General features: G+C 39.7%; 3 protein-coding genes across 9 annotated transcripts in view; 2 read left to right on the top strand and 1 right to left on the bottom strand.

The window, feature by feature from the left end:
• The window catches only part of LOC146304675 (FERM, ARHGEF and pleckstrin domain-containing protein 1-like), a 58,944-nt gene extending 51,469 nt beyond the window's left edge, over positions 1-7,475 (top strand). For 2 of the 4 annotated variants that reach the window (XM_084714136.1, XM_084714135.1), the window contains exons 17-28: positions 861-942; positions 1,085-1,146; positions 1,364-1,539; positions 1,629-1,759; positions 1,895-1,963; positions 2,071-2,160; positions 2,453-2,535; positions 2,822-2,934; positions 4,824-4,984; positions 5,773-5,880; positions 6,057-6,208; positions 6,440-7,475. In XM_084714136.1, coding sequence (XP_084570262.1) covers positions 861-942; positions 1,085-1,146; positions 1,364-1,539; positions 1,629-1,759; positions 1,895-1,963; positions 2,071-2,160; positions 2,453-2,535; positions 2,822-2,934; positions 4,824-4,984; positions 5,773-5,880; positions 6,057-6,208; positions 6,440-6,515 — 1,303 coding nt within the window. In that variant the 3' untranslated portion in view covers positions 6,516-7,475. Of the gene's footprint in view, positions 1-860; positions 943-1,084; positions 1,147-1,363; positions 1,540-1,628; positions 1,760-1,894; positions 1,964-2,070; positions 2,161-2,452; positions 2,536-2,821; positions 2,935-4,780; positions 4,985-5,772; positions 5,881-6,056; positions 6,209-6,439 lie in introns of those variants that run through there. The other 2 variants (XR_014769338.1, XM_084714137.1) reach the window with 2 other exon arrangements.
• A 1,513-nt stretch (positions 7,476-8,988) lies between these two features.
• LOC146304674 (gamma-glutamylaminecyclotransferase-like) lies at positions 8,989-11,208 on the bottom strand. The gene is made up of 2 exons (XM_084713745.1): positions 11,068-11,208; positions 8,989-9,569 (listed from the first exon to the last, which is right to left on the bottom strand). The coding sequence occupies exons 1-2, from the start codon at positions 11,137-11,139 to the stop codon at positions 9,075-9,077; spliced, it is 567 nt and encodes a 188-aa protein (XP_084569871.1). The 5' UTR covers positions 11,140-11,208; the 3' UTR covers positions 8,989-9,074.
• Positions 11,209-13,188: 1,980 nt separating this feature from the next.
• Positions 13,189-25,355, top strand: arl13b (ADP-ribosylation factor-like 13b). Of its 4 annotated transcripts, none has more exons than XM_084713863.1 (10): positions 13,189-13,767; positions 17,717-17,787; positions 18,068-18,317; positions 18,961-19,066; positions 20,123-20,325; positions 20,811-20,925; positions 21,266-21,413; positions 22,042-22,164; positions 23,116-23,184; positions 23,819-25,355. In XM_084713863.1, the coding sequence occupies exons 1-10, from the start codon at positions 13,709-13,711 to the stop codon at positions 23,893-23,895; spliced, it is 1,221 nt and encodes a 406-aa protein (XP_084569989.1). In that variant the 5' UTR covers positions 13,189-13,708; the 3' UTR covers positions 23,896-25,355. The 4 variants fall into 4 exon arrangements, with proteins under 4 accessions (XP_084569989.1, XP_084569988.1, XP_084569987.1 ...); XM_084713865.1 differs by lacking the exon at positions 13,189-13,767 and adding an exon at positions 15,813-16,017 and having other exon boundaries at positions 17,715-17,787; XM_084713862.1 differs by lacking the exon at positions 23,116-23,184 and having other exon boundaries at positions 23,959-25,355.
• The last annotated feature ends 672 nt before the right edge of the window (positions 25,356-26,027 follow it).

Here is a 26,027-nt window from a genome sequence, read left to right as displayed (position 1 = left end):
TAGCTGATAAAGCTCAATTCAGATGGTTAATAAATTGGTTGCAAATTAGAAATATTGGAAAGGCGAAAATACTAATCTACATCAGCTGATCCGAAGCAATTAAAACAGGATTACTGGATGTAAACAAAACAAATCCACCAGGAAAATTAGAAGGATTTATATGCCAGATTAGTGTTTGGCAATCAGCTATTGTGCCTCAGCAAGACAAAAACAAAGAAATAAACTCCATTGTGGTGTTTCTGTGTCAGTGTCTGTATCATGTGACACAATAACATCCAACCAAACAAATGAAGAAAGCAAAAAACTTCTCTGAGGAAAGAGAAATAAATAAATTTTAATTATGTGTGCTCGTTCATTTTATTTAATCAGAGACAAATGGGATAGCTAGAGAAGAAAAGTACAATTTCTTAACACTTTTGAGTCACATACCACCCTCATCACGTTATTTTAATTAAAACTTAAACCATACTTTCTCCAGATTAAATAAAGACATGACAACACTAATGTGGCTTTGCATGGGAACTAATGTGCACGTGCAAAGTCCTCACTTCCTCCAGTGGGAATCCTGTCTGTGTTATTTCTGTAATGGCAGGAGGACACACACACACACACACACACACACACACACACACACACACACACACACACACACACACACACACACACACAAACCATGTCTTTGGAGAGAGCCCCAGTGGCTTGCTGGTAGGATGAGTAGGATTGTGGGAACTGAGTGAACATTTTCCAGTCATGTGTGGCTGAAACGCAGCTCTGTCCTGACATCTACTGGTGAATAAATGTTACTGCATGTGAAAGGAGATCTGTAATTTACAGCGTGTTCTCTTTCTGTCCTGTCTTAGGGAGGGTCGCTCTAATGCCCACATTAAAGGAGATTATCAACGGATTGGTGACATTCTCCTGAAAAACATTCAGGGTCTGAGGGTAACTATAGCTCCTCCTCCTCTTATTCTTTTGTTTTCCCATAAAAACCCTCCTCTTCTGTACAAGATTTGTATAAGTGTAGATGATTTACCTCTTGGCTCCTCTCAAAATATTTTATCTTTTTTTTCTTTTGCATCTGCAGCAATTGACAGTTCATCTTCAGAAACATTCAGAGTGCCTGGTTGAACTGGAGCGGGCCTGTAGGTACGTGAATGGAGGCTGCTGGCGAGGCGAACATTATTAACTGGAGATATTAGATTTTTCCAAAGTGTTCTACTTTTTTTAAACATCCGGCACAGAGCAAGGTCCAGTGTGTAAGATTTACAGGGATTAATTGGCAGAATATGGCAAATGAAGACTCATTGTACCAAACACTGTAGAAGGATTTTCAAAAGCGTCACGTTGCATCACTGTTCCTCAGGTCCAGTAGGAAGGTGGAGTCTCTGTGTCGAGACTTCGAGCAGCAGAGAGTTTGCTACCTGCCCTTCAACATCTTCCTCCTCCGGCCTCTCCACCGCCTGCTGCACTACAAACTCATCCTGGAGAGGCTCTGCAAGCACTACCCGCCAACCCACGACGACTTCAGGGACTGCAGAGGTACGGCTCCGCTGCCTTTTCTCTCCACCGTCCCCTTCCTCGTATGTTTTATGTTTTTTTTACAACGATCTTTTCCATCTCGTTTTCAGCGGCCCTGGCGGATATTTCTGAGATGGTGCTGCAGCTCCAAGGCGCCATGATGAAGATGGAGAACTTTCAGAAGCTTCTAGAGCTGAAGAAAGATCTGACCGGCATCGACCACCTCGCCATCCCCGGGAGGGTTAGACTCTTTGCATTCATTTACTGAGAGAAAAGGCTCTTTGATTTTATTAGGAGGATAAAAATTTCCTCCTTTCTGCTATTTTATGTATCTTTGTGTTGTATCTTCTATAGCGTGTTTGTGTTTAAATTACAGGAGTTTATCAGGCTCGGCTGCCTCAGCAAACTGTCAGGGAAGGGCCTTCAGCAGAGGATGTTCTTCCTGGTAAGAAATCCCAGCTGCTTTTCAAAATAAAGCTAAAATCAATGATAGCTAAAAAAAATTCTAACCTCCGCTTCCCCTATTTTCTTCCTCCTCTTTGTCCTCTCCAGTTCAGTGATTCGTTGGTGTACACCAGTCGAGGAATGACCCCGTCCAATCAGTTTAAAGTTCACGGCCAGCTGCCCCTGTATGGCATGACGGTATGCGGCTGTCTTCCCTTTGCAACATGACACAATTTGAGTAACTGGTCCAGAGCTGAAACCAGCAAGTCTGCCCATCCTTACAGAAGGTTTTATGGAGAAACTGTGTTTTATTATTTCATGTATGTATAAGTATTTACCAATGCTTCAGCTGTAAGTCCACAAAGAGTGCTTGTTTCAGCACTAAAAGACTTTTTAAAGATACAAGGTACAGTTTGCAACCCGCGACTTGGTGATTGTTGGAACGGAGTCTAGTGGCTTTGATGAGAGCAATGCGTGTGTGTTTTCACAGATCAGAGAAAGCGAGGAGGAGTGGGGGGTCCCTCATTCGTTCACCTTGTTCGGACAGCGTCAGTCTGTGGTGGTGGCAGCCAGGTACAGTACGAATAGAAACATATACAGCTGAACACAACAAATAAAGGAAGCTAATTGTTTCCAAGAAGTAGTTTTAAAGATTCATGCAGGTCAACCTCATAAATATCTTCACTACAGGACTTTGCCACAGTCTGCTTGTCCCCTAAATTAAATCGTCTGTGTGACTTGTTTCCAGTCACTCGTTCACTGATTAAAAAGTTTTATGTGTGGCTGTAAAATACAGATTGCGTTGCGTAATTCAGACTGTCTCTCTCACACGTTTCCCCTCCTCTCTGTCGGTGTCCAGCTGTGCGTCAGAGATGGAGCGGTGGGTGGAGGACATCCGGATGGCCATTGACCTGGCAGAACAGAGCAGCGGCCCGAACACCGACCTGCTGTCCACCAGTCTGTCTGACAACAGTAAGTCTGTCCCCTGTCCTCTCTCACACAAAAACCAGACCATGAACACAACTGTAGTTTTACTTTGGTGTCCAGGTAAGTGTGGAATCCATCTATTATATCATTCACATTCACCCAGAGTATGCAGCTTTCCATTCTCATCTTTTAGAGAGCACATGTTCGTTTTCATTCAGTGTTTTACTAAGTTAGAAGATCTGATCTCCAAACAGCTGCTCCTGGGACCTGCTGACTGCTTCCCACCTTAATCATCAAAGTATTTCAGAGCTGTCTGGGACCCTGTGAGAACCAAGAACGTTGAGTCATAAAAAAAAAAGTCCCGCAGGAGAGTTATTTCTGGAAATGTTTCCACATGGGATTTGTCACCCGCAGCTTCGTCTACGAGATCTCAGCTGGGACCTTTTAGCTTTATTATTTACTTTCATCAATAAGATCTTTTTTGAAGGGAAGCAGGTCATCTCTTTACCTATAGTCCACATAACTCTGCACTTATATTTCAGTCCTTTCTTTCCCTTTAACACGACAGATGGCTGCTTTCAATACCTCATGAATACCCCCGCTGACTTACTCCAGGTGGTCTTTCATCATATTTTTAATGTCACCTGATATATGTAGGTCCAGGCCCCAGCTGTCCTCCGCTTTTCTCTTCATCCGTTCTCTCATTCTTTATCTTAAACGCTTGTCACAGTGTTCAATGACGCCTCCACCTGGTGACCTTTGGTTTGATGTCTCTATTGTCCCTCTGCCAAATCAACTGCTGTGTGCATTTATAACTCAAACAGTTAAAGAATATCGCCTTACATGTAACAAAAGGGTGTTTTTTTCCTCCTTTCTTTTGTCCAGACTGTGTTGAAATTTCTTTGATCCGCTTTGGCTCAGCTCTTTTGTTCCGTATCAAAGATCAGCAGCCATATTAAGAACAAAAATATCAAAAACTTTGTAGTGCAAAATGGCGAGATAAAGTAAAATCCAGAACATTAGCCAGTTGCTGTGAAAAAAACTGTGGTAGTTTAACCTTTCTGTACCCAGCATTTAGCTCCACAAGCTAAATAAATGAACAGAGGACACACAAAGTTGACACTAGTAATTATTTCTAATCCCTCAACAGCTGATAGCAGAGTGGAAATGTGTACTTTAGATTACTTGGTTTGTTAGTACAAGGTGACAGGGAGCCCCAAAACCAACAAAAGGCAGTAAAAGACTAACAGACAAGTCAAATATAAAGCTCACTACAATAAATAATACTGCTAGTTAGATAATTAAAAGAAGTATAAAGCGTTTTACTTTTATTTAAGATGATGTTATAAGGACAGGAGCTTAATTACCTGCTGTTACAGGAGTTTGTACGTTTTTGGCTACAACAGTGTGCTGATTATGAATAGACATGTTTACTAGCTGAATAATGAAGATTAGTGTCACGGCTAGTTGGCTACCTGGAAGGATTTATTTGGATCTGATTGGTGGTCAAGGGGGAAAAAAAAACATTAGGTCTTTAATAAAGTTGGAAATATAAATTTGTATTTTGTGACATGGGAATGGGAAAAGTATAGAACTCTATTTGATGTATTTAACTAACTTCAATTTAGTAGTTTTGTTTTTTTTCGCTTGTCTGACAACCTTTTTCCACTCCATAGTTCAGACATTTGTGAGAAGTAGAGTCTCATGTGGAGGACTGTAACATGGAAAATCAAAAAATAAATGAATGACTGAGTGAATTAAAACATGAATAAATAAATAAAATTTAAATTTAAGTGGGAAAGTAAATAAATAGGGGAATTCAAGGTAAATAAATAACTTAAATAGAAATATCAATCCATACAGTATCATACAGTGTAAATTCATCATACAGCTTTCAGCTAACCAGCATGTCTAACCTGCCCGTCGTTCCCCAGAGCTGTCGGAGGACGGTGGAGCCGAGCTGGAGTCGGAGGAGGAGCTGTGCGGCTCACGCTCGTCCCTGGAGCGTCAGGGTCACCGCGGTAACACCACCGTGCACGTCTGCTGGCATCGCAACACCAGCGTGTCCATGGTGGACTTTAGTGTTGCTGTGGAGGTACCGGACAGTGTTTGTGTCCCTGTGGTCGTCTTCTCTCTTCTTCAGCTGTTTTCCTCCACCGGTCCACACGTCTCCTTCTCCTCTCAAGCCTTGTAGCCGTGGAGTCTTGTGTTTTTGTCCAGTGTGTTTATCTCTGTGTGTCGTCTGTCCACAGGCAAAGGACCATTGACTCAATGTCCTTTGTCTCACCTTTCTCATGTCTGTTTTTGTCCTTTTCTCTTTTCTATACCTCCATCTTTACCTCTTCCACTGCGTCTGCTACATCTCTCATATGTCTGTTTGTCCATGTCCACCTCTGTCCGTCCACACTGACATTACTAGAGGCCAGTAGTCCGGCCAGTGAGTTGACGAGGCCCCTCAGCAGACTTCAGGGGCCCGCGTCTCTCTCTGTGGTTTGCTGGTACAGAAAACACAGCCTGTCCTTTAGTGACACCTGCTGGATTAGAGAGGTACTGCAAAAGCAAACACGTATTGATCCATGTAGTGAAAACCTCCAAATAAATTGATTAAAATATGGGAAAATAGAGAGAGCAATATTTGGATGAAGTATCATTGTACCAAACTCCTGCCCAAAAATCACATGTGAAAAAGTTTTGTAAAATCATGTATAATAAATTTGCAGTTATTTTTGATATGGGATTTTGTGTCCTGGTTCTGCATGAGTGCAGAGTTTAATTAGACCTAACAGATTTTTTCCTTGTCTTTTTCCCCCTATTTCTAAAATTTAATGCAATCAGTGACTTTGTTTCACTTTATTTAGCCTCGTGTGTGTTTTGTGCTTCCAGAACCAGCTCTCAGGTAACCTGCTGAGGAAGTTTAAGAACAGTAACGGCTGGCAGAAACTCTGGGTGGTCTTCACTAACTTCAGCCTCTTCTTCTACAAGTCACACCAGGTGAGATTTACACACTGAGAAAACTTTTTTCTACTTCCTTTTCCTTTCCTTTTTAATTTAAACATTTTAATTACAGAAAAGTTAGGCGCTGGTATGAGATAAAACAGAACATGTTTGCTGCTAATTGAAGACTGACTATCGAGGATTTTCTGCTCTTCTGTCCCGTCCGCTGACAGGACGACTACCCTCTGGCCAGCCTCCCTCTGCTGGGCTACTCTGTCACCGTCCCGTCTGAGTCGGAGAACATCCACAAAGACTACGTCTTCAAACTCCACTTTAAATCCCACGTCTACTACTTCAGATCGGAGAGCGAGTACACCTTTGAGAGGTACGGCACTTTGAGTGATCAGTATTATTTATATATAGTTAATATGTCTAATGAAAGAGACAGGAAGTGTATAACATTTCATAACACTGCTGCTGGATCTGTCAGCTGTTGTAAATAACAAAAATATAGGTACCTGCATTTAAAGACAGAATAATAACTTAACTTTCTTACAATAGTTCAGTTCTAACAGCTGTAAAACTGTTGCGTCCTTTCAATTTCACTCGTCTCCAGGTGGATGGAGGTGATCCGCAGCGCCACCTGCTCCGCCAGCCGCTCGCTGCCAAGCACCAGGAAAGACCTTTACTGATGAATCTGCCTCTGTCAGCTCCTCCTCCCTCTGCCGCGCACAGAGACTCTCGCCTGGGAGGAGATCTGAACTCAAGGCTGCGCAAACGCCACAAAAGACTTGTTATCGAACCACACAGCGGCGGCAACAGGCGCTCCAGTCTACGCTAATTAATACCTCTGAATGGTTGAGACACACACACACATCTCTCAGAGGTCCTCCCATGTCACCTCCACCCTCTTATTACACATTTTCCGCACCACTAGTGTCTGATTAGAAACTGTTTTGTGCGATGGCGGTCGTCCACAATGTAATTTCATTTTCTTTCCGTGCCAAACTGGCAGCACAAAGTCTTGCTGGCAATCTTTTCCTCTACACGGCGGGTTATTTTTGAGTGTTGTTCACATGCACAGATTTAATATCCTGTTTACAAAGAGGAGGATTTTATCGTGATCTTAAACCTGGTTGAAAGACAGAAGCGTTTACCAGAAGTATTTGGGACACTGAAGCATGAGTTTGTGCACCGTATGGTATTCTTTTTTTTTTATATGACACATTCGTGATGAGGATAAGAAATGTATATAAAATGCTTGAATAAGACTGAAACCAGGATTTTTAACTATATGTGGAAACCTGTGTGCATGTGAACACACTCTGGTCTGTCTATATATAATTAGATTAATTAAATGTGATGCCAGTTTGGACACAATTAGAAAACATCCATCTTTTTCTTTTTGTCAGGTGACTTTTTGTACAGTACTTTGATACACTGTGAAATGTTATTTTTTTCATGTTTTCCTGTTTTTTTTTTTTTTTTAAAGGACAAATGACTTCCAAACTTCTTCCAACGCCAACAGAGATTTCACTGGTTCGTTTGCCAAAATACCTTCTTCTTTCTGTATTCCTCCAGTTTTTCTGGATTTTACTATTCTAAATAAAGATGAGACAAGATTGTGTTCATATGAAAAAAAAAATAGAGAACTCAGACTCATGTCTTTTATTTTTATTTTATTATCATGGGAACAGGACAGCAGAAGATGATAAGAAAAAAAAAGTGGAAAAATCTATTGCATAAAGAGGTATACAGACAACCTGAAGCAACCAAACACATTTGTTTGGTAGATAGTTGCTGCAAATAAGGAAAGAAAAACACATTTACACAGATAAAAATGTTTCAAGGCTTCAGAATGGGTCGAAGTGGAATCTGAAAGCTCTGTTTTGTTAGTTTTGGACTCTGCTAGCAAAACAGGTGAATTCAACACAGTGTCAGCGGATCAACGTCACCAGCAGCGTCTTGAGAGCTTAAATTACACTTCCAGGTGTTTTTCCTGTTAAACTGGCCTTGGAGTGCAGTTTCACATGTTTAAGTAGGATACAGTTTTCTTTCCACAAAGAAACTTGATCAAACATTTAATTTTTTTCACACTGCGTCACAGTTAAAACAAAAGGACAACTCAGTTCTTCAGCGACGAACTCTGCTTTACTCAGGGATGCAGGCGCTAAGTCCAAAAAACATGGTGACAGGGATTACAGATGCATGTTCCGAATTTGATTTCATTGCCAGTACAATCCTGCATCACAACCCGCTTCTGTGTTTCAAGACGAAAACATTTAAGAACCTCCGCCAAGGTCAACAGTCCACTCTTCTGTGATTTGCTAATCTAATCTCAAGTCCAAACTTCGCAGTCAATATTATTGCTCGTTCTCCTGAAGCGTGCAGCTGCAGCAGCTTTCCTTCATCTCTCTAGTGAAGTTTATTGCACACATTTGAATGTGAGCGAGAATATAATTAGTTAGATTTATGTTTCCATGGCCACAGGTGGTTTCAGTCGTACTGGTTCTGTGGGGTAAAACTCCAGCAACACTTGTAGGATGTCAAACAACTTTATTCTCTGATGACATAGTTGGACTCTGGCCTTTATTACCTGAAACCACTGTCCCCAGGTGCTCCACTGCTTCAGCTGACTGTCTGTCACGACTGAACTTTACTGTAATCTACTGGATTTTAAGATAAATGGCATTTATTCCACCAAGACCAAGTATAATATTAATGCAAAGATGCCCTGGTCAACAAATATTCTTCTCCAAATGTTAGAAAAGATGCTTGGTAAAAACACTAACAAATGATTTTAAGCTTTTTTTTCCAGTGAAAATAAAAATTGTTTATTTCTGTCAAAATAATCATCACAATATGATTTTTTTAAAATTAAATAATGGTTCAACTTTCAATTATGTTGCACTAACACTTTAAACTTATTTGAAATGAAGAAAGATTAAATGTAAACCTCTTTTTTTTAAACTTTAAAAATGGCTGCTTTTTGAGATGGATTGAGCAAAATAATCAAATTCGGCGAATAAAGTTGATGGACAGATCCAGCTGAATTAGACGTGTCTCTCTTCTTTCACCACAGTTGATAATTCAGCCAACAAGTTTTTCCTCTTTTCTTCTTTTCCTTTTTAGCTTCTAGCAAATGTTTAGTTAACTTTTTGTGTATTTAAGTCTGATTATCTTCCACTTACACTGTATCGAGGCTCATTTGTACGGAGGTAAGACTTTGAGGGTGAAACTTAAACTCTACATCAGTTGCGTTGTTCTCTGTACACATACTTGAGCCCATGATCTCCGTGCGCATCATAGCTCTCATAGTTAGTCAGCGAGGGCCAGTCCGCGTTGTACGTTGTCGTGCTGTACACAAACGCCTCTACGATGCTTCCTGCCGCTGGCTTCTCCTCTCCATCTGCCTCCCCCGCCCACTCATTCACCTCCAGCGAGACCACAGTCCGCTGGTACATGGTGGGGACACTTTCAAAATCGTCCAGGAATTTCAGCATCTTCTCGTCCACTTTGTAGACCTCTCCCCGGACTCGCTGGCCCTCACCGGGGATGTTGAGGAGGAAAGGGATGTTGTGCACGGTGGCGATCACAAGCGGGTATTTCTGGGTGGTGCAGGCTGAGGCGAGGAACTCCGCCTTGCCGTTGGCGCTGTCAAACATGCGGTAGTAGTTGGGCTGCCCCTTTTTCAGGGTGCCATAGACGAAGACACGAGCCATGTGGACGCAGGAGGACAGACACACCTGTAAGACAAAGCATCACTTTTTGAATGTTTGTTGCCTCTGTCCCAACTTTTTCTGAAACATGTTGCAGGCATCAAATTCTAGACGAGTGTATATTTTCAAAAATAACAATAAAGTTTATCAGTTTAAACATGAAATATCTTGTCTTTATGCTGTATTTGATTGAATACAAGTTGAAAGGGATTTTATGTTGCGTTTGCATTCAAGTTTTACACTGTAACTCACAGCAACTTCCACAGTAACTTTTCAAACTTTAAATTAAAGTGCTGGACTGGTTTCAACCTGTGTGACAAAGCTGTTGTCGCTTCTTGTGAGGACTAAGAGTGACAAGAGAGACAGGTTTTTTTCACCCCATCTTTCAATACGAGAAAACTCTGTGGGTCTACAGTAGTTGGATTATTTAAGTGTTTGATATGCATCAGTGTAACCGGGGCCTTAAATTAAGCTCTTTTGACAGCTCAATAATTAATTCACTGTCGGAAATAAACTCTGACTGACACTGTTGTCTTGAGATCATTAAAGCCGGCAAAGGTCATTCATCTGCAAGGCGAGGAGAGACACCTGCAGTGGAAGATATCCATTTTTTGTTGTATTTTTATAATCATGTCCTGGCTTCTTTTAAAGAATTAATCATTACTCAAAGCTGGAACATGATATTCTGGCTGATAGACCTGATAAGATGATCTAAGTAGAACTAGGTTGTAGCTGCACCATAAAGCTCTGCTTAATTTTAAATCTGGATTCATTCATTAAATAAATTAATAAATAAATTCATAAATCAACATTAGATGTGTGTGATTATCTTGAGATGATATCCTCCGCCTGCTCCACTGTTCACCCAAACACACATGCATGTTTCATAACAATTTGTTGTTCTTCTCTTCCTGTCTCACACTGAAATATAGATTGAATTACATATGTAACATCTGCACAAAGACTCAAGGCAGCCCCATGTTCTGTGCATAAAAAAAGCAAATAGTACTATCATATTATTATAAAACAATGCATGTTTCCAGAATAATATGCATGCTGAGACAAAATATTTAAGTTAATCAGTGGAATTAAGTGTATTTTTAATATGCAGCACTGCTCCCTGACCTTCTTGCAAGTGTCCCCCGAGTTGGGGTCAGTTGCAACTTCTGACTTCTTCCATTCAAATCAATATTTTGAATGACACGTCATATGTAATCATCTTTAGATGATGTGGGTAACTACAGGACAGATGTGAGTTTAATATATAAAGTTTTGTTCTCTAGTCGAGCTGAACTGAGACCGAAAAGGGACCAAAATGTACTTATAGCACCGCTGCCATCACCCTAATGCATTCCTCATTATAACACTGCAGTAAGCATGAATAAGCGCAGCCCTCTGCTCTGTTGGACCGGGGAATGAAAACAGACATTAGGATGTTACACAGAAGCAGGTTTAAAGCGCGTACGTCAACCGTTTTAGACTGGTGGTCTTTCAATAAAATATCACCTAAAGATTGAAGTCTTACCGGGGATTTGAGAGAAGAGACGACAGCTCGGAGTTTCATTAAAACTTGACCGGCCGGTCTGCCAAGTCTCATCCAATCCGGCGATACGTTACGTTGAACAGGAAGTACAGTGCATCTTTACATGCTAACAGGCGCACTGGATTATCAGCGGCGCATGCGCATTAAAAAAAACAAACAAAAAAACAAACTCGGTTAGGCCGTTTGAAAACACTAGATGGCGCCAAAGTAAAGAATAAGACCCAAAAGCTTGTTAAGCAGAAAAATTTCTGCTATCCTCTACTTTCTGGTGGTAAATATTGTACATTTATTTCCAATTATATAACATCCATTGTGGATATTGAGCCCTTTTACTTTTGATACACAAGTTCTCATATTGGTGTATATAAAACAACACATATGCCAATACCAATTAAGACTGATATAGCTGTGATGGAAAAATATTAGTCAAGATACTGAATGAAACAACAGTGTGACTAGTAAACAAAATAAAAGACAACTATTTAAAAAAAAACAAGGTGGAATGCATGTAAAATTAAGAACTGTAGGCTTAAGTGTTCACCAGGCCAAGAAGTAAACAACCAAAACTATATTAATAATTTAAAAAAGTAATAATCACCTGTATATTCACTATTCCCAACAGATAATTTGTATAACAACTGGCTATTTGCACTGCTAATTAGTTAGGCATGGTCTTTATAGAGGGCTATAAACTGAAACAAAGAAAACAAACGAACATTCAATAATTAATCATCTATAATAAAAGGGAGATTTGCAACCCCTGGCTCCATTAAAAAACACTTAACATAACAGAAATATAACAAGGCTGTGCAACTATAATATGGTCATACCAGAAGAAAACATTAAAAAGAATTACACTGAAGGCTTTAAACTTCATTCATGAGTTCATCACCTCTTTAATACTCGGGTAAATTGGAGCCAAAAGGACAACAGCCTCATTACTGCCCATACAACCAATTAAAGTTACCATTGCTGGATCCCAGTAAACAAATAAAGATTATTACAGTACTGTGGTATTATGAGCGCAGCCGATAGATCTCATAAAAATTAAGTTGAAGTCGTCTCAAGAGGAGGTAATGTTTCCTCTGACAGATTCAGTTAAAGACACACATTTTTCATCCTGTCTCACTCCTCTGACTGCCTGCAGACTCACCTGTGAGTGCTTCCTAAGATCAACTGGGACAATAACTCTGCTCAGGATTTTTAGTGCATCCATCTTTGCCTTAACAGACACTTGACATTCAGTCTAATGAAAAAAAAAACTGCTTGCAGACTCAGTCCAGGAAAATGTCTAATATACTTTCACTTTGGAGGAAAGAAGAGGAATCGTTGATTCCATGGAGCAATAAGATTCAGCTTCAGTGGTATGAAATAAACAGGTAAAAGTACAAGTAATGTCTCAGGGGTAATACAGAAAGGCAATTAGAAATTAATTTAAAGGATAATGAAGGGAGTACAAAAATCTAGCATGCTCAGTCTCATTTCTTGAGAGTACAGAGATATACTTACATTAATAACAAGTGGATTGTTTTGCACATATTTTCTTTTTCAGTTTCCATATCCATAATTTAGAAAATTTCTCTTTTAGTAATCGTTTTGCTAGAAAATATCTGCAGTGCCAGTTTAGATTAGACCATCTGTTGGGGTAATAATAACTGAAAACATATTGTAATACACACAACTGGTGTATGGTGATAAAAAAACACCAAAAAAACAAACAAACGAACAAAAAACAAATATAGCCTTATAAAATGGATTTATACTGACTTACTGGGAGGAGCTGTTGTACAAATTATTAATACATTAGTTGCATTAATTCCAAATACAGTAAAAAACAGTCAATAATGACTTAGACGGCTATTATTTATGAAGGACAAAATTACATTAGCATAAATAATGCAGAAATAAATAATTATATACAGAAATAAATGATAAATAAATACATTGTGGTAATGAACGTTATTTATTTAATGTAAATGTTTCGCCTTCTGGTTATTATTACAACTGTAGTATTACAACCGTCCACAGGAGGCGCTCTCTCAACAATCTGTTCGGTGAATCAGAGACCGACGCTGATTTGTTGAGTACGTAGGTTGACGTAAGCACGTCCGCAGCCTAGCAGCAGAAAAGACGGCGTAAACAAAACGGACAGCTACAAATCAGCTAACGCTAAGTAGCTCTTTTTTCGTGAGTAAAATACTGACTGTAGCTGCATTCTGCTGTACATCAAAACTCATTTAAGTTTATGTGTGAGCAGAGCTTTCATTCGTGTGGTTACAGACTCACTCATGTGCCGAGACGCAAACTGAACGAGTTCTCAAGGGACTGTTATCGCTAGCTATATTAGCTTTAGCTAACCTTAGGTAACGGGACGCGGATTTTGTGTTTGTGGAAATGTTATCCCAGAAAACGTTTATTGATAACACATGCTAGCAACCACTTGATTCATCACTGCTGCTTGCTATTTTAAATGCTGGTAACGTTGATGCTATCATGAGTTAGCTCAGCATGTAGTTCATGTAGGTGAAGAGTGGATCAGCTGTGTATTAAGCAGGGTTGGATAGCGGCGTGACGCTCCAGGCTCGATGACCACTTGATTTCAGTCATCTGGACTCGGACTGCGATGTTTAGCCTGATGGCGAATTGCTGCAACTGGCTGAAACGATGGCGAGAGCCTGCAAGGTAAGTTATTAAGATGTTATAATGCCAAAAGATTTCGTCCTCCTGCCCTTATTATTCGGTGCAAATTAGTAGTTTAACTAGTGTGAAAGAATGGGTCATCATCTCATATAAATCAAGATTGTAGATACTATTACACCACTGATTTGATCATTGAAGTTTCTCTTTTTCCACTGCGCCATAACTGTTCATTATAATCTACTTTCTCTATGCAAGACAGTAAAATTAGGGCTGGACAATATATTGATATTATATGATACCGTGATATGGAAAAAAAAATGTTTTCATAGTTGTTACCAGACTGTTGTTATAGCTGTTATATTACCTACTTTACTCACGAGGTTATTATACTGATTATAGGGGTCCCACAATTCTCCAAATCCACGATTTGATTTGATTTAAACTTTTTCTTTCTTCTTCCAGCATTGACAGCGATGCCACATTCCCAAATAGTGATTATCTTACAGAATTTGATGCATTGCTATAGATTAATCTACCCAACAGTTATAAACTAGGACTGAGAGATATGGACAAAATCAAACATTCTTGACCAAATATCTCAGTATTGTGTTAGTATTGCAGGGATGACTATTGGTGTTCTCAAAAATATTAACATAATATGTTTGATAGTCATTAGTAATATGAATTGAAGTGGTTAAAGGCAAATTAAAAAACAGTTAGAACAATCTGGTAAGTTCAGGAATTTGCATCACTTGGCTGTAATGCAGCCACTGACATTAGGAAAAGACAACACTTATGTCAAATCATGATATAACAATATCCAAAATAAACACGCTATCTAGTCTCATATTACAGTATCAATATAATATCAATATATTGCCCAGCCCTGTTTTATAGTAAAGTAATGTAGATCAAAAAACTATACTGGCTTTTTGCAGAGCATTTTGCCTAAGAATTTAAATTAAATGCTCTGACATAATCTTTCAGGTATGACATTATTATTATTATTATAGCCCATATTTATCTGTTAAAATGTTATTATGGGAATAATAAATAACAGTATACATTTCCCATTATTGGCCTCTGTATATATTGTGGGTCCCTAATTACAATCCCCCTTTTTACTGCAACATATTAAAATTGCTACAACTGACAGATGAGATGGGTCTTAGTTCAGTGGATTTTGACCTTTGTAATTTTGTCTTTTTAAATGATTAAGATGCCTTTGTATGAAATACTGCCTGTGTTTAATTATAATCTGATGTGAATGATGTGCTAGTTGATAGAAAAGTGGGTCTTATTACAAATATTATTAGAGCTGAAATAATTAGTTGATTAATCATTAAATTGACTGACAAAGAAGATGAACGATTTTGATTATGAAATGAGTTTCTGATTAAGTCATTTGTCAAGCAAACATACCAAATATCTTCTGGGTCCAGCTTCTTTATAGTGAGGATTTGCTGCTTTTCTGTGTATTAATGGTACATAAAAGAGCTTTTATCATATAAACATGGTGCCTACAGGCCCTTTTTAAAAGGTTTTAAACTGTTGTAAATTGTCTTACTGTTGAAAAGCCTTGCATCTCTTCTTCCCAGACAGTTTGAAAGAAGAAAAAAGTTAAAGGAGTAAGTGATTCAAGGGATGCAATATTTCAGGGTACTCTGTGATAGAAATATTCTTTATAATATGACAAAATACTAATAAATATTTTTTGTTTAGAACTCACAATAGCTGTTGAGCTTTATTAGCATGGTTTGTTGTACATCTGATCTTTTGTAACCAAAATTTAGTAGATAAATTGATAATGAAAATAACCAGATGAGGACTTTTATTTCAGCCATTACTCTTGGATTAGAATTGACACAGTGTTCTTGTTCTTGTCCTTTTATGAGCATGCCTTAATCCTGCAGTCATTACTCTGAGTATTTTGTAGCTGGGTGTCCCTTTGTGACTGCATCCTGACCGACAAAATGTAATAGTGACTGCTTAGCCCACGTGGTACCTGTGAGGCACCTGATCCTTTGGACTTAGTCAGAAATCCTCACCTAATCCTGCTGCCAGGTCTGTTCAGTGGGTCTCTTTCTTGTGGCCTGTTTTTGTGAGGTGAGAGGTTTGTGACAGTGAGGAGCACAAAGGCTGGGTGATGGGTTAGTGGACGGTGCAGAGGGCAGGAGGTGTCTCACCTTTTCTGGAGGTTTACATCAAGAGGCTATCCTGATGAAGGCCAGTTGGCTCCAGAGGACGGTTAGATGGATAGTGCGGTTGATGTCTTTTCGGCGCAAGTGTCAAAGTTAAGTATGCATCAAGGAGATGGAGACGGATTGTGTTTGTGTACATCTTAGTTCTTAGTTCTTAGCAGCACCTATTTACTTCAGGGATTCAGTTCTTTCCCTTGTTTTTATGTTCCTTCTAGACAACATTGAATGGCATGAGTAATAATGTAAACCTAAAATGTTACAAAATTGCTGCTATAGCAGGAGTCTCCACTAAAAATGTTTTTCACAGTGCTAAATTTCTTCTTTATCATTGAAGTGTCCATTCAAAAAGTGGGTCCATGGTGTTCTTTATTTTGCTCAAGTTAGTTGGTGCTCAGCACACTCAGTCTGTGATTATTCCTCCTGGTTTGCCAAAAGTGTAGATTATTATGGTGAAAATCTTGTACTCCTCTCTGAAAAGTTTTGTATGCTTTCATATTAAGATTCCAAACAAGGTGGCAACTTTGCATTAGTGAAATATTTGGATTCTTGAACAACTTAGTGACAGTTGTCATCCTCCCAGCTGACTGCCTGTGTGTGTGTGTGTGTGTGTGTGTGTGTGTGTGTGTGTGTGTGTGTGTGTGTGTATGTGCATGTACACTTTCAGGTATGACTGAGTGCATCTTCTGTTAGTCTGTGTTGGTTTTTAGGCTGCAACTGATTGCATTTTCATTGGTCCAAAACCCAAAGACTCTTCATTCACTATCATCCATAATGATTAATACCTGATGCATCTAAATTTTATTTTATTATGCTTTATATATATGTTATTCCTCATCCATATTTTAACTTCAGCGCTATTTTATGTGTCAGATTCTCTTTCTCATTTATTATTTACTTATGTGATTTCCTTTTTATACTGTACTATATATTATATGAGATTTGTTGAAGGGAGCTTTAGAGCTTTATTGCCAAAGACTGCTTCACTGTGACTGTTGTGTATGTGAAATCAGAGCAACAATGATTAGTCAATGAAATAAATAGTTAGTAAAACACATTAAGGTTCTTCTGTTTATGTTCTGTTTGCTTATGCATTAGAGCTGCAGCGATGAATCATTTAGTTGACAGCTATTAAATTAATCACCAACTAGTTTCATGATCAGTTAATGGTTTGGAGTTGATTTTCTTTTATCCACATTCTCTGGTTTCTTTTGTCTTCTTTGACAGTGAACTGAATGTCTTTGGGATATGGACAAAACAATACAGTGAGGATGTCACTTTGGGCTTTGAGAAACATTTTTCTGATATTTTCAAGACAATTAATTGATTAATTGAAAAAAATCATCAACAGTGATTAAGTAAATAATCACTAGTTTTAGCACTAATGACAATTTAAGAACTTGATCTACCATAAGAAGTGTACATTTTTGTGAGTCTTGTGTATAGAGTGAAAGTTTTCTGGCAGAATACAGAAAAGTCACAAATTTATCTCAATATTCTTAGAATAACCATCAGTTCTAATGTTTCCTTGAGCAAATCCACTGTATCTCTGTCTTGTTTTATTTGTGTTAGCTGACCCACGTAACTGTTGCTGACTCACTCAGTCCTCTGTGCAGATCTCTGATTGTGTTGGTCTTTCAGATTATTAATTGGCTTATCCAAGCCCCCAAATGCGTCACGAGAGCTAATGCCAGGACAGCTAATGTCACTCACCACACACAGCATCAGATGGTTCTTCGTCTGGGCCTGACTGACAGCGACGTTCATGTGTGTTCGCTGCTCTCTTCCAACAGGAAAGTGACTTTGGTGATGGTGGGACTGGATAATGCAGGGAAGACAGCCACAGTACGAGGAATCCAAGGAGGTTAGGACTGCTTGTTAGAAATGTTAATAATGTATGAAGTCTTTTGCACATTTGCCTTGTTTTAAACAGTGTCTGTAAATAATATAAAAGTTGACTTGCAAACCATCTTGTTTACTCTGATTAAAGTGCCTCATTTACCCTTCTGTTTAGGATTTATTATCATGTATATTTCACATCAAACTGCTTTTGCCTCACTGTGTCTACATTTTATGACTGCTAATACATTTTTTAAAAAACAGCCTTCCTTTTGTTAACTTGATTTCTGTTGGGTCTTTTCCAGAGAATCCACAGGATGTGGCTCCCACGGTGGGTTTTTCCAAGGTCGACCTGAAGCAGGGCAAGTTCGAGGTGACCATCTTCGACCTGGGTGGCGGAAAGAGAATCCGGGGCATCTGGAAGAACTACTACTCGGAATCTCACGGCGTGGTGTTCGTGGTCGACTCCAGCGACGTCCAAAGGATCCAGGAGACGCGGGAGACCATGGCTGAAGTGCTGCAGCACCCGCGCATCGCAGGGAAGCCTGTGCTAGTGTGAGTACATAAACTTTTGGATTATTTTATCTCTTTATTTTTTACTTTACTCTCTTGACTTTTATTCATTGATTGACTTTTGCTCTGGCAAAATTTTTGTTTATTTATTGACGCTCTTTTGGCTGCACGTGTGTGTTCTAGGTGCTGTGTAAATAAAATATTATATATATTAAAATATTATTTCTAAGCCATATCGCCCAGCCCTTAAACAGACTGACTTGTGAAAGCACAGAGGAGTAAAAGATGAGGAGATAATAGAGAAATTGCCTGGCCTAAAGAGTCCTTGGTTCAGTTTGCTGATGAATACGTGCGCCACAGGTTGATTCCTGCAGGCATCTGTTTCATCAGTAATCAGGACACAAAGCACAGGTTGAGGCACAGAGAGTTTAATGTATTTTTCCAGGTATGCAGAATATTCTAATCAACATTCCACAATCAGTGCAGACACGCATTTCCATTAGATTTCCATACGATCTCCAGCTACAGTAACTGCACACCTCGCAGTGATTGAGTTTGATGAACTCTCCTCGCAACTGTTCAGTCTTTCTTTTCAAAGTTTGGGTGAGTTTGTTTTTACCGGGAGCGGTGCTAATCAGCCAGAGAAGAAGGATTGCAAAGTCTCTTTATTCCTCTCTGCTGACAGGCTTGCCAACAAACAAGACCAGGAGGGAGCGCTGGCTGAAGCAGACATCATCGAGAACCTGTCGTTAGAGAAGCTCGTCAACGAGAACAAGTGTCTCTGCCAGATCGTGAGTGTTTGTGCACCTGACATGAAGGGCCTTTGGTTCAACTCTGGTTTTGCCATATATAGACAAAGAATCAGGACAGTTCATTCTCTGTATTCAGCATGGGGCAGCTTAAAGGGATAGCTCTGATTATTTGAAGTCAGGTTTTATGAGCCTTTCTGACCGGGTGACTGTTATGCAAAGTGGAGAGACGTAGAGCAGCATTCACCGCTCTCTGCAGTTTTGTTTCATTCCTCACCCTGATATTACCAAACCAGCAGACCAGCTTAAAAGTTAAAATAGATTCAAGAAAAGATCTTTAAAGCAGAGACTATTTTAGGAACTTTAAAAGAGTCTTTGTTGTGCTCTAGAGTGGATGGCGTTGGTGTAATTGTGGTGCGGCATTTATAGTTGGGGACAACTGTATTGTCTGCTGTGACAGTCTGAGATGGAGTGGGTGGGTTTTAGAGATTGGACATGGGTGAGAGCCATGCTTGGGAGTGCAATGTGGGTTAGTCCCTGTTTCCTCTGTCTTTATCAGATGTCCCCTTTTAGTGATTTTCTACTCCAGTTATCCGATGTGTAGACATAGTAAACATTATCTGGGAAGGAGCCAGCAGGTTGATCTCTCTACTGTAGGAGGAAATCCTGGTTGTATTGAATCATGTTGTGCTGCTTGTTGTTCAGGAGTAAACCACAGAGTCCAGAGGATCAAAATATGGAGCCACTGCTATGTACTGCTGTTTTACCTTATGGTAAGGTAAAGCAGTGAAAATATTCAAAATAAAGCATTCTGGGCCTTTTTTTAAGTAGCTAAAATACCTTTTGTTGCCGACCCTGTCCGTGGCAGTGCATTGTTTAGCTTCCATGGTGATTTTCCTCTCTCCTCCTCCAAACTGCAGGCGTTCCACCAACTGTAGGTAATACACTGACCATGGATGAGTCCCTCATGCAACCCCAGTTCAGATTATCAGAGCTATCCCTTTTGAGATGACATGAAGTCTGGTGGCTGCGTATTATCTTGCAAAATCAAGTTTGTACCTTTTAGTCTTATCCCTCAATATATGTTCCTTTCCCCAGGAGCCGTGCTCTGCTGTTCTCGGCTATGGCAAAAAGGTTGACAAGTCCATCAAGAAGGGCCTGAAGTGGCTCCTCAACAACATCGCCAAAGACTACGAGGCCATCACCGAGCGCGTGCAGAAGGACACGGCCGAGCAGCGCGCTCTGGAGGAGCAGGACAAGAAGGAGAGGGCGGAGAGGGTACGGCGGATACGAGAGGAGAGGTGAGGACACAAGGAGAACAGATTGACTGTTTAAAAAAAAAAAAAAAACATCTGCTGAATCAAATTAACAAATTCAATCAGGTTGCAAGCCTGTTTACCTGCTGTCCTAATAGATTTTGTGGAATATCGAAACGACAGATAAGGAATGAAATGTGTGTTTGGAAAGGTGAAGGAGAGAGAAGATGGTCAGAGTGGAATGGTAAATGAAGCAAGAGACTTGTGGAAATGTCAAAATGCCAAAGATGGCAAAGCCTGCCATCTCCTTGTCTGCACAATACAAAATATTAAATTAACCCTGCTCTCTTGCTCCAAAGTAACAATGACAAAAGATAAAATGTTGCACTTATATAAAAAGAGAAACCAATTTGTCCAAATGCACGCCGTAATTAAATCTGACCTTCAGATCAGTTTTTCTGAACATAACACTGTTGCCGAGGAGGGGAGTGTCATCACGCTGAAAGGTTAACGTCTTGTTCTGTCCGCAGAGAACGACAAGAGCGAGAAGAGGCAGAGCGCGAGGGCCGGCAGATCCAGGAAGAGGACCCTGACGATGAAAACATGCCCAGCCCCTTCCAGCCAATCAGCAACGTGATCTCTGAGGTGTGTGACATTGTTTGTTCAAACCTTGTGTTAGCACACGTCCTGGGTGATCTGATCGCAAGTGGACAAAAAAATTACATCACAAATTAAGCCTCTTAAACCTCTTAAGCCTCTTAAAAGTCACCTCAGGAACTCTTTTAAGAGCTAAGATCCTTTATGAATAACTTTTATCTTTACCAGGATTTATTCTGGAACAACATTTATTCTGAAAACACCACAATTCTAAGAATATTCTAGAAATCAGCTGTTTAACTGGCTCTTTGAAAGTGGTGGCTGAAGTTATGGTATGTTTCAAAGAGCTCAAGAAAGATCAGCTTTTGGCTTTCATGTCCCCTTTCAGAACGAGGATAAAGAAAAGGAGAGGAAAAGGCTGCAGGAAGCCCGGACCAACAGCGCAAAGACAGAGGATCAAGAGGAAGACGAGTATGAGGAAGACAACGACGAAGAGCCTGATGACACAAGACAGACACCGGAAAATGGCAGTGCAGGTGAGTGTTGCATGTTTAGTTTAACTGTAAACAGTTATAATAGGCGTCAAATGTGTTTCTGCTTGATTGGATAAAACCCTACGACTTCAGTCATTTGGCAAATAGTTGCTCAAAATGCTTTCTGCCAAGATATTTATTTAAAACTTACGTAAAAATGATTATCTGTGTAGATTTGAGGGCAGTGGGCACCTTTTGAAGACTCTTTTCTCGCAGTTTGTGGTTTGGCTTTGTACCATATGGGGAAAAAAAAGGCCGCGCTTGTAGATAAACAGAAAGCAAGATATTAAATCTGTCTTCACTTTCAAAGCAAATGATTAAACAGACGCCTGGAGACGGCAACAAATATTTGTTTGAGATATCTAAAAATTGAAAAGAAATTGAAAAAACAGATATCCAGTGTTTGATATGTATCCTCTTTTCCTTGATTGAATATCTGAGATAAAAATAATTACACATTAAGAAGATAATTATATCATAAATCAAGGGATAAAAAGATGGTTGTGGGCATGTTCCAGTTTGAACATCTGCATTCTTTGCTCGCTGAAGACAGGCTTATTTAAGTAAATGTTATTACTTTTATAGTCACATCTCCTGGCTCAGATGCCTTTTTTTAAATGTGTTTGTACAGCCACAACAGGAGAGCAAGACAAAAAGAAGACGAGGAAGCTGCACCTAAAGAGGAAGCACAGAGTGGACCCACTGAGGACAGAGGACGGCCCAGCGGAGAGCCCCACGCCTCCACCTCCTCCAGGTCAGTCTGAGCAGCGTCCCAAGCTGCCGTCACGATCAAGAAGTTTTAGTTGACGATAAACTGTCATGCAAATAATTGCTATTAACGATTTAATTGTTTAAAGTTAATATGCAAGCATCCAAGCATATTAATGCAAATTATTTAATTAGAAAAGATAGATGAAAGCTGCAAAATTAATCAAAACAACTGCACTGTTATAGCTAAAAAGTTTTTTGTGTTTTTCTTTTCATCCAAGAAATGTGTTGTGAATAAATAATGATGTGCCGTACACATGACAGATCAGCAGTTTATACTGATTACGTTACAGATTAAGCGGCAAAGGACAGTCTGTAAATAATCAATGATGAATGAGACCTGTTACTGGCACCTCCCTGTCATCATCTTGCTTCGGAAAGCAAAAATATGGTCTCACATGAGCTGAAACAAAAGATCCCATCCAACAGCAGTAAGGCAGAGACAGCCGAGCCAAAATGTAGCAGAAGAAGGAGGTGCAATGGGACGATGACATTAAAAAAACACCAGTCAACCTTCAGTGGAAATCAGATGGAAATGTTATTATATTTCTGTGGGTTTGATCCAGCTCTTTGCTGATCACTTTCAGTCATATCTGAGCACATTCACAGATAAAAATATATTTTAAAAAATGTGTTTATACTACATCTTCCTAAACCTCTGTTTGCTTGTTCCAGACCCCTCTCTGCCTTATTTACTCATGAAATAAAATGAAATATTGTGTATATGTAGGTCAGCACTCTGAAACTTCTATGTGCAAGTTGTGAAACAAGAGGTTGCCAGATTTTGAACTGCTTGATCATGACTTCTTACCCTTCTTTGGTAAAATGAATTAAAGGATTCTACTTCTGATGAGAAGAAGAGGGAGCCTGAACACCACCTCTGGCTTTCTGTTTTTCAGGATTTGTCCTGACTCGTGTGTCTTTACTTTTCTTTTAGTGGGATGGGCCACACCCAAAGTTTCTAGGCTGCCAAAACTAGAGCCACTTGGAGACTCAAAACATTCGGGTAAAGACGCCTGTGACGACCTCGATGTTAGCCACTGTTTTGTTTCATTTCATTTCAAATCAGCCACTCGCTTTCTCACTAACCTGGTATTTGTTTGGACTAACTGTCATGGCGCCGAATCAGTGTTTCCTCTGTACTGTAATGCACTGCATTCACATTTCGATTTCGTGTTCCATCTTTATCATAAAAAAATGGAAATACTGATGGTAAATAGTGGCGCTGGGTTAGTTTTTCTCCGGTTTGTTTGTCTGACAGCAGTGGTGGTAAATGTGTCAGTGTGCTGTTGCAGAGGAAACACTGAACTCTGTTTCTCTGCCTTCAGATGTGTGTTGACTGTTAATTAGTGTCCCACATCACTGTCTTTTCTCTTCCTCCTGCATCTCACCAGGCGAATGCTTGAATGTGTGTGGATCCTGCATGGTGGCAGACATCTTAATCAGCTCAAAGGCTTGTCTCTGTGTTCATCCGAAGTCTTCATATTCCACCAACCTCTGTGCAGCCATGCCGAATTTCTTTCTCTGCTTTTGCATGTATTCTTGTAGAAAGAGCTCTAATTGACAGTGCTTTCATTTCAGGACTCCGCGGATGTTGTTTACTAACTTGGTCGCACCTTTTTTTCATCCCCCCTCCACAGAGTTTTACAAGAAACCTCTCCCGCCACTCGCGAACAGGCCGCGGCCTAACGGTGACGCTCATGACGTCATATTTTAACCTCCCTTTCTCTGATTGAGGCCCTCCAATCACGGCTCTCCCCTCTTTGCTTTCTGTCTCAAGCGAGCGGTGTGTAGAAACACAGAGACACTGCAGACAAGCCGACCGCTGGTGTGGGAGCCGGTGAGCGTGGCAGTGCGACAGGACATAAAACACAGGAGCAGCATGGGAAATGAAGTCCTGCTCAGAAGCTGTTATATGGTCTCACACTTCAGTGTGAAACCTTGAACCTGCCTGAACTGATTTTACATCAGGTTCTATCTCAACAAAAGCACGTTTTGTGCTGAACTGTAGACTGAAACTTCATTTTTTATTTGTTAATATCAGTATTAGACAGTTTGGACTCTTCACTTGTCCAACTTAAATGCTTTTAATTGACAACGAATGTAAATATGTCTGTTATAACCTTATATATATGTCTCTCTTACTGAATAATGGATTTGTATACACACCGCCATTAAAAATGACCATATTTTATTCATTTATTTTTGCACCTTTGGTTTAGTAGTGTAAACAAAGGTGACTATCACAGCTGAGTGCTTTAAATTTGACCTTTTTAAAGCCAGAACCATTTCCCTTTTTACAACAGTGAAGTGTGAAATGAGGATGAGTCACATTTTGCAAGTAGAGGTCAAGGAAATTGCAGTGAAACGGGTGATTTGTAGGCGTAATTTGCTCTGCTACAGTGTACTGTCCATGGAAAAGAGTTACACTAAATCATGATTGTTAATTGGTCAGTTTTATTAATGAATGTCTTGACATTTCCTTTTAATACTGTAAAGTTTTTATGGCCATGAAAAAGAAAGAAACTGAATAGGGAGCATTTTGTGTCTCTTGCCAGCAGCATCATAAAGAATCTTTTTATTTATTGTTGAAAAATATGAACATATGAAAATATATTTGTCTTTATTTGTCTACAGGGCTACAGATTTTTTACGCATTCTGCTGTTTACACTGTGTATCTGTTTTTAAAGTGATATTTCTCCCGAGGCAGGAATCAGCCTCAGACTTGCTGCCTCTCAGGTGGCCCCCGAGGTGTGAGCCAGCGCTGTTGTTGTTCCAGCTTTTCTCACTCTGTCTTCTGCACCCATTTTCACTTTGAAAAATAGCTAAAACTGCATCTCAGAAAGAACAAATCTAGAAAAAAAAAAACACAACTTGGAACACTCTTGTGCCCCAGTTAAGTTCTTGTGCGTTGGAAGATTTTTCAGTGGGACAGTGAGGGAGGAGAAAGTATCACTACACCAACACCTGGAACAGGCAATATTGGGTCAGAACACATGAGAGTACGTGTAGCAAAAGTAAGCACACGAAATATCACTTTAAAACTACAATATTATACTCAAAAATCTATAGTACAACACTCACTCTCTTCTTAATGAGGTAGATGTTTGAAAAAAGATATTTTTTCTACCCAGGTTGAATTTTATAACCGCACAATTAAAGATGTTTTAAATATATTCTTGTTTGTGTTTGTTTTTCTGTTTCTGCATTATGAGCAGCTGCCACTAGATGGGAAATGTAGTGTTTGTCGCTCTGGAGTGTTTGTGTTTTATTTTTGGCTCAACGTGAACATCAGTTAGTTCATCACCCAGCACCTGCTTAGCAAACACCTGTCTGTTTGTCACTGCTGATGTTTGTTCAGTATTTTCGGTAATGGATCTTACGCGGTTGCTGTAATATCTAATATTTTCTCTGTGTGAGACGAAGAGATATGGTGAACTTTTGATGGAAAAACACTATCACTGAAAATGTTCAGTCACAAAATAGAGGAAAGAGAGGAAAGATTTGCTTGATTTTTATAAGGAGCAACATCAAAATCTGTGTTTAGTCCCCAGGAAGATTTTATTTTGAAAGGGTGGATTTCTCTCTGGAGAAGTTTGCCTCTAAAGGGAGTAGCAACTGTTGTGTCTCATTGAGCTGCTAGGCTACAATCTGCTGCCTTTTCCCAGGGTAGATATCAGCAGTGACGTATTTTAGTCAGATTTTGTCGGATTTCCTAGCAGCATAATCAAAAGTTTTGACCCTGAAGTCAACCTAAGATCTCTGTTGGGTCTTTTCCACTGAATAAGCTCAGGTTCTTGAACCGATTCCATTCAAAATCCTTGGCACCTTGGTGGTTTTTCTTGCAC

The sequence above is a fragment of the Lutjanus erythropterus genome, chromosome 24 (genome assembly GCF_056507025.1).
Source record: "Lutjanus erythropterus isolate fLutEry1 chromosome 24, fLutEry1.hap2, whole genome shotgun sequence".
Classification (NCBI taxonomy): Eukaryota; Metazoa; Chordata; class Actinopteri; order Lutjaniformes; family Lutjanidae; genus Lutjanus; species Lutjanus erythropterus.
The sequence above is the reverse complement of the archived record's forward strand: the minus strand, read 5'-3'. Positions and strand labels throughout refer to the sequence as shown.

Coding starts and splice junctions, on each gene's coding strand:
- LOC146304674 (XM_084713745.1), bottom strand. CDS start 11,139: ATGAGACTTGGCAGACCGGCCGGTCAAGTTTTAATGAAACTCCGAGCT. Junction 9,570..11,067: donor TCTCTTCTCTCAAATCCCCG/GTAAGACTTCAA, acceptor TTTGTCTTACAG/GTGTGTCTGTCCTCCTGCGT.
- arl13b (XM_084713861.1), top strand. CDS start 13,709: ATGTTTAGCCTGATGGCGAATTGCTGCAACTGGCTGAAACGATGGCGA. Junction 18,318..18,960: donor GCAGGGAAGCCTGTGCTAGT/GTGAGTACATAA, acceptor CTCTGCTGACAG/GCTTGCCAACAAACAAGACC. Junction 19,067..20,122: donor ACAAGTGTCTCTGCCAGATC/GTGAGTGTTTGT, acceptor TCCTTTCCCCAG/GAGCCGTGCTCTGCTGTTCT.